The sequence below is a fragment of the Microtus ochrogaster genome, assembly GCF_000317375.1.
Source record: "Microtus ochrogaster isolate Prairie Vole_2 chromosome 14 unlocalized genomic scaffold, MicOch1.0 chr14_random_3, whole genome shotgun sequence".
Taxonomy (NCBI): Eukaryota; Metazoa; Chordata; class Mammalia; order Rodentia; family Cricetidae; genus Microtus; species Microtus ochrogaster.
Window position 1 is genome coordinate 14246097 of NW_004949098.1, and position 12902 is coordinate 14258998.

Sequence of the window (12902 nt, forward strand, 5' to 3'; positions counted from 1 at the left end):
CTATGGGAAGTAGACAAAATTGCCGGGGAGGAAAGTGGGATCTTGGGGGTGGGGTGAGGTGGGCATAAGGGGAGATTGGGAGAGAAAAGTGAGAAGGGGAGGATGGGGGGAACTTGGGGAAACAGGATGATTGGGGATAAAGTAAAGTTGTATAGGGGAACACGGAAGCACAATTCTTAGTTAAGGGAGCTACCTTAGGGCTGGCAAGAGACTTGAACCTAGAGTGGCTCCCAGGGCCCAAGGCGATGACCCCAGTTAGTTCCTTGGGCAGATGAGGATAAGGAACCTGAAATGACCCTATCCTATAGCAATACTGACGAATATCTTGCATATTACCTTAGAACCTTCATGGTGATGGATGGAGATAGAGACAGAGACCCACACTGGAGCACTGGACTGAGCTTCCAAGGTCCCAATGAGGAGCAGAAGGAGTGAGAACATGAGCAAGGAAGTCAGGACCACGAGGGCTTCACCCACCCACTGAGACAGTGGGGCTGATCTATTGGGAGCTCACCAAGGCAAGCTGGACTATGAGTGAAAAAGCATGGGATAAAAACGGACTCTCTGAACATGGCGAACAATGAGGGATGATGAGAAGCCAAGGACAATGGCATGGGGTTTTGATCCTACTTCATGTTCTGGCTTTGTGGGAGCCTAGCCAGTTTTGGATGTTCACCTTCCTAGACATGGACGGAGGGGCGAGGATCTTGGACTTTCCACAGGGCAGGGAACCCTGACTGCTCTTTGGACTGGAGAGGGAGGGGAAGAGGAGTGGGGGGAGGGGGAGAAGAGTGGGAGGAGGGGGAGGGAAATGGAAGGGTGGGAGGAGGGGGAAACTTTTTTTTCCTTTTCTCAATAAAAAAAGAAAATCTGAATATGTGTCCATGCTGTGGTGTACATATTTGAATTTATGAAATTCCATAAAGTAGAACACATCCATCTCCAAGATTTCATTCCTTTGAGTACCCTTAGAGTTCCTCCCTGCAGGCAGTGGTGTTTGATTATAGAAAGAACAAGTAGTACATATCTTAGCTTGTTGCCATGTAATAGAAAATATTTCTTTAAACCTTTGCTATTGACATGATGTTTTTTATAAAATTCAGAGGCCTGCAAAACACTTCCAATGAATAATTGATCAATTTCTAGATTGTGCTAGAGGTCATGGAAGACCCATATGGAATAGGATGTGTGTTATGTATATAGGACAAAGACTATTCCTGATTATGTCTTGCACCTGGATGAACAATGAAGTCAATTCCATATCATCTTTTATAAATTCAGCAGTTTTAATATGTAAGATAACTCTTTCTGGATATTGTGAATCAGTAACTATATTGAGAGGTTCTTTAAAATCCCTTAGTATGATAAGAATAGCATATAATTCTGCCTTCTGGACAGAACTATAAGGACTTTGTTCCACCTAATTTAATTTTTCTAATTCGTAACCTTCCCTGTTTTATTTGCATCAGTATAAAATGTACTGGCTCCAGTTATTGGTGCATCATTTACAATTCAGAGAAGGATCCAAGAAGTTTTCTTTATAAGGTTAATTCTATTGCTTTTGGGAAAATCTTAATTTCTCCAAAAAATTAGCACAAGTCCTTTGCCAGGGTTCATTGTCTTCCCATAACTTTTTTAGTTCATCAGCAGTAAAATACACTATAATCTTTGCTGGCTCTATACCTGCTAATTGATGAAGACTCAATTTACCTTTTATAATTAATTCAGAGAGTTTTCCACATAAGTTTTTAATTTTTTACTTGGTTTATGTAGTAAAAAGATCCATTCTAAGATAATATTGTCCCTCTGCATTAAAATTCCTGTAGGATAAATTCTGCAAGGCAATATGACTAGAATACAATTAAGATTTGGATTCACCCTTTCTACATATGTCTTTTGTAATTTCTCCTCAACAATCACCAATTCCTTTTTTGCTTCAGCTGCTAATTATTTGGGACTATTCGAGTCTTTATCACCATTTAAGATTTTGTTTAAATCAATTAAAAGATCAGGTGTTATCCCAACAACTGGTTGTAGATTGGTAATGTCTCCCAATAATCTCTTAAAATCATTAAAAAATGGTCTCTCCTAATTTATACCTTTGGTGTACTAATTTTCTGTAACCTAGGTAATTAACAGAATCTCCTCTTTGAATCTTTTCAGGAGCAATTTGTAATCCACAATTAGGCAAGACTTTCTTTTTTCTTTTTTTTTTAATTAATTAATTAATTTATTAAAGATTTCTGCCTCCTCCCTGCCACCACCTCCCGTTTCCCTCCCCCTCCCCGATCAAGTCCCCCTCCCTCATCAGCCCGAAGAGCAATTAGGGTTCCCTGATGTATGGGAAGTCCAAGGACCACCCACTTCCATCCAGGTCTAATAAGGTGAGCATCCAAACTGCCTAGGCTCCCCCAAAGCCAGTACGTGCAGTAGGATCAAAAACCCATTGCCATTGTTCTTGAGTTCTCAGTAGTCCTCATTGTCCACTATGTTCAGCAAGACCGGTTTTATCCCAGGCTTTTTCAGACCCAGGCCAGCTGGCCTTGGTGAATTCCCAATAGAACATCCCCATTGTCTCAGTGTGAGGGTGTACCCCTCACGGTCATGAGTTCCTTGCTGGTGCTCTCTCTCCTTCTGCTCTTTCTTTACTTCTTCAAACATGCTTTCTAAAGCATCTCTATTTGAATCAGATAGCAAAATGTCATCCATATAATGGTAGATTATAGACCTAGGAAATTGCTTATATACTATATCCAATGCCTGGCTGACAAAGTATTGGCACAGGGTGGTGATATTGAACATTCCCTGTGGGAGGACAGTCCATTGATATCTTCTAGTAGGCTGAAAATTATTATCAGTATGCACTGTGAAGGCAAACTTTTCTCTATTCTTTTCTTGTAAATGTATAGTGGAGAAACAATCCTTTAAATCAATAACTATTCCAGATTGTAGCGGGCCCATAGGTTGAATAACCTCATTGTTAGCCCTTAGATCTGTCACCATTCTCTGAGAGGTTTTTAATTGCTTTGTGTTCTTGTATAGCATGAATGCCTGATATCTGTCATCTTCTATATTTTACTCAGAGACATAAGTTTTGGGGCTGCAGGAATGTTAATTTGGGTATTCCATTGCTGCAATAGGTTGAGACCCCACAAATTCACTGCAATATTGGCTATATATGGCCTTAGTCTTCCTATTTGTCCTTCTGTCCCTATATATTCAACTCATCTCGTGCATTGTTTCACCTGAGATAGGGTTCCAATTACTAGGAACTGAACATCTACCTCTTTTTTTGCTTGTTTTTTGTTTTATAATTCAGTTTTTATTATTTTGTATGCTTCTCTTTTTTATTTATTTTTCCATTCAAAGATTTACACTTCCTTCCCTCCTCCCATTGCCCTCCCCCTATCCTGCTCACACTCCTCCCTCCTTCTGCCTCCTTAAGAGATGGCAGGTTACCCTGCACTGTGGGAAGTCCAAGATCCTCCCCCATACATCCAGGCCTAGGAAGGTGTGCATCCAAATGGACTAGGGTCCCAAAAAATCCAGTACATGCAGGAGAAATAGGTTCCAGTGTTATTATTGATGATTCTCAGTCTGTCTCCATTGGCAGACACATTCAGAGAGTCTGGTTTTATCCCATGCTTATTCAGTCCCAGTCCAGCTGGATTTGGTGAGCTCCCATTAGATAAGGCACACTGCTTCAGTGGGTGGACAAACCCCCTCACCATCCTGACTTCCTTGCTCATCTTCTCTCTCCTTCTGCTCTTCAACTGTATCTTGGGAGCTCAGTCCATTGCTCTGATGAGGGTCTCTTTTTCTTTATCTCCAGTCATCGCTGGATGAAGACTCTATGGTGATATTCGAGATAATCATCAGTGTGATAGTGGGACAAGGCCAGTTTAGGCACCCCCCATTGCTGCCCAAACAACTAGCTGGGAACATCCCCATGGATACCTGGGATCCCCTCTAGAGCCCAGTCTCTTGCCAATCCTAAAATGGCTCCCTTCATGTAGATATTTTATTCTCTGATCCTATAACCACCCTTCCTCTGTTCTTTAAAGTCTGTAATGAGGAAAGCTAGTGATACTAGGCAAAGATAAACAAAATGGATAAAATAATCAGTTACACAGCAGAAAATAGTGAGTCAGGTGACAAAACAAATGAAATGCTGGGAATTAAATTTTCAATGTATCAAATACAATACATAGATCAAAGAACTTATCACCATGCTCAATAAAACAGCAGAAATAGTATCCTGCATCAATTTTGTAGTAGATGAAATAGTATTAAAATATCATTATATAAGAAATGAGATATCTGGATGGAGGGAGTCATTATGGGGTTCGGGAAAAAAGTGGTGCTAGAAAAATTCTCTAGAATCCACATGTATGACCCCAGCTAAGACTCTGAGCAATAATGGTGTGACTTATGAGCTCAATACCTATAATCTGAGCAGGTGGTATCTGGTTCATCTCCTCGAGTTCTCACAGGTTACAGTCAAGGTGTTATCAAGGCTACATTCTTGTTTGGATACTCAAAACATCTCATTGTAAGACAACTATGGTTGTTGGTAAAAATATTTTTCTTTTTTATTATTATTTGGTCTCACTAAGTTTCCAATGATTGCCTTGACTTTTCCAAGGTCCTGACTCAGTCACTCATGTGCAAGGATTAGACACATAATCCACCCTCTCCAACAACTGCCACAGTGACCGATGCAATATGTAGGAAGGAAAATACCATGGATGTAGATGATCTCAAGACTACTATTAATAAGCCTGGACAAGAAGTTGGCTGAATTTCAAAGCTAAAGACAGATAAGTAAGTATTGTATTTAAATATGTAATGAGTCTTTATGAAAGATATATATGTATGTATATATGTATATATACATATACATATACATATATATATATATATATAGCCACAGATAAAAATTTAAACATTTGTGTGATTTCTATTTTTATGAGAGTTGAGTAAATTTCTTTGCACATATGTGCCCTTTTTATTATTCATTTATAGGATGGTAGACACTGAGTTGATGTAAATTCTGACTATTGTGACTAGTGTAGCCATAGACATGGTTGTGGAAGTATATGTATTTATGTGATATACACATGTTCAAGAATATATCTAGTGGGATATCCACATGGAAGTTCACCTTGAGTGTACCAGTTTGTAGTCCAGTAGCACATACTTCTTGTTCTTTCTGTTCTGTCTTCCTATCATTTATAGTCATTTTCATGATTTTCTATTAAATCATTATTTGAATGAAGTGATCTTATGTTTTCACATTGGTTTCTATCTCAAGACCAAACTGAAGAGAATACAGAAGACACAAAACATCTTGTAGCAGTCACTAACCAATTTCAGAAGAACACAGATTATGGATACTCTGGAACTTCCTCTATTTTCAATAATATCTACTTATTTTGAAGATATTGGATAATGTTGGGCTTTTTTGTTTGTTTGTTTTTGTTTTTCGAGACAGGGTTTCTCTGTAGCTTGCAAGCCTGTCCTGGAACTAGCTCTTGTAGACCAGGCTCGCCTCAAACTCACAGAAATCCTCCTGTCTCTGCCTTCCCAGTGCTGGGGTTAAAGGCATGTGCCACCACCACCTGGAGAGATTAGATAATGTTTATGCTTCTTCTGCTTATCTCTATTCTGAGCATGGTGGACCAGAAACAACAATTAAGGTTTTTCCTGAGGGAAGCTGTGTTTCCCATGGGGCAGAAAGCTCAGCTGTAACTTGTTGATCTATTGTTCTTCCTCTCACAGAATTGAAAACAATTTTCTATAATGTTGTAAAGGTAAACAACATGTGATAGTAGTTTGACCATCTAAGTAGGGAGGTTTGCATTTTAGGCTACAGTACTGTATGTGGAGATTGTGTGATGACAATCTAAGCCCCAATTCTGCTGATTTTGGGAAAGAAATATGACTTCCTTTCTTTACAGTGATTTATATAGAAGTGGATTACTGTGTTCCGTGACTTCAAACTCATCAGCATCAGACTTTTGGGAGCAAATTAAACTGTCTTGTTTGCAGCCAGGAGTTTGTAATTTGTTCACTTTGTTTCAGGGGCCACAGCAAGACTGAGACTGTGACATTTTTACTGAGAACAATCAGACTTTTTATCAGAAACGGAGTGTAGTAGCAATTGTCAGGATCAATACAGTTACCAGCATACAATGAAATTTGCAAGCTATATTGGATACACAATATTAATATCTAAGACCAACTGTTCTTTTGAGCTTCCGTGCTTCCTTGACTTCCTTTCTTTTTTTTTTACCTTTAATCATAGTCCAAGGAATCTAATGCACCAGGGCTGAAACTTAATTTGTTGTAAAAGCACTAACTAAGGACTGTCTGGCTTTTTTGTTAGGCACAAAAGAACATGGGAATTTTACCCTTTTAGTCTCCATGATTTCCCCTTACATACTGTGAAAACACAAAGACAGGAGCCTTTGAATTTGTAAGATCCATGTTGCCATGTGTTCAATCTAAAAAAGCAGCAGTCAATGACATGAAATCACAATATGAACCACTGCAGCTGTAACAAAAAAAGTACAAAGTTTGTCTTAGTTAGAGGGCAGAGCACAAATTGTTAGACATTGACTTTGGCAGTTTCTCATCTGTCACATTCTTGACCTTGATATGCAGAACTTCCTTATTCCACATACAGATTATCGCTCTATTATGATGGGGGTAAGCAGTTTACAAAAGAGATCTGAAAATGCTTATTAGAAATAATTAAAAATTTTGCACATAAAATGTAGATGTTTAAAATTATATAACAAATACAAATTAATGTGAAATTCATTTACTTAAATGTATATTTAATTTTCAATAATACTCTTGTCTAAATGCTAAAAATCTCAGTGTCAGTTAACTACTTTGCTTTAGATAACAAGCACTTGAGTTGTTTTGTAATTCCTTGTTAAATGAAGCACATTTTTGAGAGATTATCCCCATGCATAGATTAGACTGACCTAGAATTTGTACCCTAGGCTGTCCTCAAATTTCATAGTTTTGATTTTTATGACTCTCCAGTTCTGGGATTACAGACATGATTCTCCACTAATTTCCATGATAGTTTACTTATTTATTTTTCTGTTTCTTACACTTTACACAAAATATTGGGTTTAAAATTTACTTCTTATATGCATTTTCAGAGTTCACATGTCTAAATCCAGTCATTGTATTGATTTCTGTTATTGCTATAGATTTTCATTCATACTTAAACATTTTTTTCTTAGATTGGCAACCATCTCTGATGTTGTGGCCTATTGGTTTCTGGAAAAATAATACTTGACTTAGCATAGATTTACCTCTTGCTAGAGAGCTTTTTACTTGTTTACTATTTCAATGTGACCATTTTTACCCAGTTTCAGTACTGCTCATTTGAAGATTACTCCAGAATGTGCCTTTCTGGAATGAACTTCTTGGCAGTGTTGATCTACAGCCATGACTACTTGAAGAAATCTAGTTTGTTTTGTTCCATGCCCTTTTCCCCAAATTCAGTGTCCCCTTTCAGTTCCCTGAAATTGTGTGAAGGATACTTATTAGTTTCTGCTGGGTTTACATTTGCTTTGAAATTACAGCTCTCATCTTAATCTTAAATTAATGTTCCCCAGAATTTCTATAGAGTGAATTCTGAGCTGCTTTGAATCGCTGTTCCTTGTGTAGCTAAGAAACTGGAGCTCATTGTTCATTGTCTTCAGTATAAGAGTAAATTTACAGATGAGAGATAAACAAATTTAGCCTCAGTGCACACTTTCCCTACCTTTCCTATTTTCCTATCTCCACTCCTCCTTTTTTATAGTTTATATTTTCTCACTCTAGGTTTCTTTTGCTGTTGTGCATTTTTAATTTATTTTATTATATACCTAGTACTGTTAATATGAGATAAATTTCCAAACATTACTGTAAAAGCAAACTGACTTAAATATGTAAGGTATTTTAGCCTAAAGTTGATATTAGAAAACCTCATTGATTTCTGTCTGTTAGAGCAGTATGTTGATCTCTTTCAGGGAGCTTGCTCACACTACCCATGACTTTATTTTTGCCTGGTGATTGATTGCTGGTGATTGGTCACTCACACACACTGTCCAGATATTTCTTTATGTATTTGATTACTGCTTTGCATGGGAAACTCCAGCCCAGCTGTGCAGAATGTATAAAGCAGGGCTTTTTGGTGAGAACTGAGCTACATCAGACAGACAGGGGAAACAATATGGAGTCACAGACCCAAATCTTCATGTCCGTGCTGCTCTGGGTGTCTGGTGAGAAATTTAAATGTATTATATTATTTTTGAGTCACTTCTTTGTATAAAAGAAATTTACGATATGTGGTAGGACACTATTTTTTACACTACTTTAAAAGATATATACTCTGACAATATGACATTATGAGGCTGTAAAATGACAAATTTAATCTGTATTAAATTCTGTGTGTTCTTTTATTGCTTATGACCATTTATTTTCCTGATTGCAGGTGCCTGTGCAGATATCACAATGACCCAGTCTCCATCTTCCTTGGCTGTGTCAGTAGGAGAGAAGATCACTATCAGCTGCAGGGCCAGTCAGAGTCTTTACAACAGTAATAACAAGAAGAACTACTTGAGCTGGTACCAGCAGAAACCAGGGCAGTCTCCTAAACTACTAATCTACTTGGCATCCACTCGGGAAACTGGGGTCCCTGAACGCTTCATAGGCAGTGGATCTGAGACAGATTTCACTCTCACCATCAGCAGTGTCCAGGCTGAAGACCTGGCAGATTATTACTGCCAGCAGGGGTACAGCTATCCTCCCACAGTGCTTCAGCCTCCAACAATAACCTCTCTGCCTTCATCATGCACAGCCCTGGTCCTTTACACTTCCCCTTCTGCCTTAGAGTCAGTGTTTCTGAAACTCTGATGAAAAATTTGCAGATCCAGCAAGCTGTAATGGGTTCAATGTCTCTTTTGTTTTTGGTATGAAAGTTTTATACAAAACTGCAAAGGAGAACTAAGTAACCACAAGCTCTGTTTCTTGAATATATGAGGTCTTTAGCCTTTTATACTTCTGGGGTTCCAGTGTCAATCAGAAGACTCTATGGGCTGAAGTGATGATGACTACAAGCTGTATTTCATTTTGGAAGCTCTAAAGAAAAGTTTTCCCTGCATTTATAGATTTTAGAAGGCTTCTTACTTCCTTACTGGTGTCCATTTCTTCTGTTTTTTTTTCCTTTAACTTTTTATTGTGTTACAGTCAGTTAAGTACCTTTGTCTGTGACCATGAGAGTGTACATTTGCGTGTCCGTCTGTATGTGTGTGTATATTTTTGGGTGTACAGCTGACATGGTGTAGATATGGAGGTTAGAGGACAGCCTGAACTTGATCTTATCATTGTCATTTGGATTCTGGGACTCAAATTGAGGTTTGATATCAGGCTTGCTGTCAAGTGTCTTTGTCATGTGAGTCACCTTGTTGCCCCTTAAAATCTTTTATTGATTTAAATTTACTTTACATAATTTTCTTAAAGGCAAGATTTTTCAAGTATGTCATATATTTTGAACGTATGTACTTAACCTTCCCCATTTCTCCTTCCCTTTCCTGCAATCTTTTCTTACAGAGTATCTTCTAATTTTCTCTCTGTCTGTCATATTATATGCACTCCCATGCACACACATCCATGCTCATACACACGTGCCCACACACGCACACCCACATACGCACGTATGTACACAGAGATACACATATATCACACATACATACACACACATTGTTTATTCTTTATTCATTTTATCTTTGACCATCTGTAATCTTTTATATTACATTTACTTTCTAGTTACTCTTTCTCCTTCTTCTCTCAAATCTACGTACATTTTTTAAAAATACTGATTCTTGTTTACAGATCTTCTATGTCTAAATCTGTCATATTGCGTTTCTGAAATCCTGTCTGTTCTAGAGAGCTTTTAAAATGGAAACCTGCAGCCTGACTAGTACTACAGCTGCTTTGCCTTTAGGTTCTGCCCAGTGAGCATGACCGAGGCATGTCCATTGCCTCTGCAAGCCTTGTAACCTGCCTCAGTTCCAAGTATGCAGTAGGTCTATGTCACACTATTATGCAGTTTTCAACATGTTGCTCATAAAGCCCATTTAAATGCTTGGTCTCCTGAAAGAGCCAGAGTTATTGAATGGACCAGGAAGCTGCCATTTTGAAGAACTATGTTTTTTTTGGTTTTATTTTTGTTTTTTCTTCCACCTTTGAACCAGAAAGAACTACCTTAATGGAGCTGCAGCATGCTGCCAACAAACAGAGCCCATCTGAAAAAAGAAATGTGACTAACCTATGTTTTTTAGTGTCTAGAGTTCCTTTCCTAGCCCTATCAGGTTTTATGTTGACTGAGCTGGACATACTGGAGTTCCAATTTGTAGTAAGGAAATAAGAAAGCACCACAGAATTCAGTAAAAGAGAAATAACAATTTTCCTAGAGATTCCAAACATTGCCATCACCTTTACTTCTGTCCATAGAGTCTTATGATTTACAATAAAATTCCAGAAGTATAAAAAAATTCCTCATATTCAAACAACAGAACTTCTGTTAAAGTGTTACAGAAGGAATATAAAGATAATACTGTGTTCTTTTTTTTACATTTTCATTTAAAGGCTTTTTAATAACTATAGACATAAGAGACATTGAACCCATTATTTTTTCTGGGATCCTCAAACTTTTGTACCACTGTTTGAACACACCAGCCTCAGAAAGCAGGGGGAAGTGTGCAGGTCCAAGGCTGTGTAGTGTAGGCAGCTGCTGAGAATCTCAGAGAGGTTTTTGCTCAAGGCTGAAGCACTGTGGGAGGAACATCATAAGCTTGCATACAGTAGTAATGTCCCAGGTCTTCAGCCTGGACACTGCTGATGGTGAGAGTGAAATCTGTCCCAGATCCACTGCCTGTGAAACGATCAGGGACCCCAGTGTACCGAGTGGATGCATAGTAGATCAGTAGTTTAGGAGCCTGTCCTGGTTTCTGCTGGTACCAAGCCAAGTAGTTAGTACTATCAGCTAAAAGACTCTGACTGGACCTGCAGCTGATGGTGACCTTCTCTCCTGCTGACACAGCCAGGGAGGATGGAGACTGGGTCATCACAATATCTGCACAGGCACCTGCAATCAGCAATAGAAAATGATAATGCATTATATAAAAAAAACAATATAGTAGCAGTTGAAATTTGTCATTTTATATCTTTGTAATATGGTATTGTCAGAGAAGCATTCAGTAAGAAGTATTGTCTCACAGCACACATTATGAATGTCTTATATAGAAGAAGTGACTCTAATAGACGATAATACTTTAGAATTTCTCACCAGAAACCCAGAACAACAGGGCCATGAGAACCTGGGTTTGAGACACCATGTTGCTCCCTCTGCCTGTCTGATGTTCTCACTGAGAAGGTTTGGTTGATAAATTTTAGGTGGTTGGCCTGAGTTGGTGGGGCCCATGCAAAGCAGTTAGCAAATTCATAAGGAACTAAATGTGTAGTATGTGTGAGGACTGGGTGTCCATCAACAGGCAAAAATAACATCATTGGAAGTGTGAGCAATAACTGAATACTATCCTCTTACAGTGCTCAAACAGAAGTCAATTAGACACTCTAGTATCTGCTTTGTGTCAAAATCCACAACATTTTAAAATCAGTTGCAGAAACATTAGGAAAGCTGTCTAAAATTAACATTACAATAGAATTGTTAAAATATGTTCAAAATATCACAAGATAAACTTATAGTAAAAATGCAATAAAAGAGAGAAATGGTGGAGAGAGGAAAAGAAGAAAGATAGACAATTGAGTTTAATTTTGTTCGTTTCTTTCTATAGATAACCACACTTATGTAGCAAACAATGAAGAATGCCACTGACATTGTAGTCTAATTTCTTTACTTAAAAAAACAAACCAGCCCAAGTTTCACTCTGTGTAAATTCTGAAGGACATTAAGATTGAGATGAAAGAATATTAAATCTCAAGGCAAGGGTACAACCTGCAGAAACAAACAAGTGTCATCTGCACATTTAAGGGAACTGAAACAAGATGATAAATTGTGGTAAATAAAGAGGAAGAAACAAACAATTTTTTTCAAAATGTCATTGATGTACACCAATACTTACCAAGAGTGATTATTATATAATGCATTTTATAAGATAATTTACAAATTAGACTATTGAAAGTGGGTGAAAATGTTCTTGCTGAAATAGTGAACACTAAAAAAATTACCGCAGAAGGGAATACTGTCATCATAAATCAAGCAAAAATTTTATAAAGATCTTTAGACCACAGTACCAGAGACCAATGCTATACAAAAAGTATGCTTGAGTATGAATGAAAATCAGAAGCAATTAACAGAAATCACAGAACATACGAGGACTTTCAGTTAGTGAACTCTGAAATAATATATAAGAAGTAAATTATAAACCTAGCATCATGTGAAAAATACAAGAAATAGAAAAAATGAATAAATAAAGCATCATGGCAAGAAGTTTAGATTCACATCTTTAATCTCAGAACTGGAGAGACAAACACAGGGGATTATTATATATTTGATGGTAGCCTGTGGTACAAGTTCTAGGCCACTCTAATCTGTGCATGGAGACAACCTATTAAAATATGTGTTAATAATCATGTGTTTACAAGGCAGTACAGGCATTTACTTTCTAAACCAAGTAGATATCTGACATTAATACTTTGTCATTAAACCAACAGTATTATTTACAATTAAATATACATTTAAGTAACATGAATTTCTCATTTACTTGAATTAAGTATATAATTTTATACATCTAATTTTTATGTTCAAAATATTAAATTATTTCTGATAAGCATATTCAGATCTCTTTGTCAACTTGTAACACCATGATAAG

General features: G+C 37.5%; 2 gene segments (V, D, J or C); one reads left to right on the forward strand and one right to left on the reverse strand.

Annotated features, from left to right (window-relative positions):
• The first annotated feature begins 8239 nt into the window (after positions 1-8239).
• Positions 8240-9429, forward strand: LOC101981865. The segment is given in 3 exon segments: positions 8240-8288; positions 8501-8819; positions 9399-9429. Coding segments are annotated over 3 exon segments (399 nt in total).
• Positions 9430-10826: 1397 nt separating this feature from the next.
• Positions 10827-11405, reverse strand: LOC101995702. The segment is given in 2 exon segments: positions 10827-11155; positions 11357-11405. Coding segments are annotated over 2 exon segments (378 nt in total).
• Between the last annotated feature and the right edge of the window lie 1497 nt (positions 11406-12902).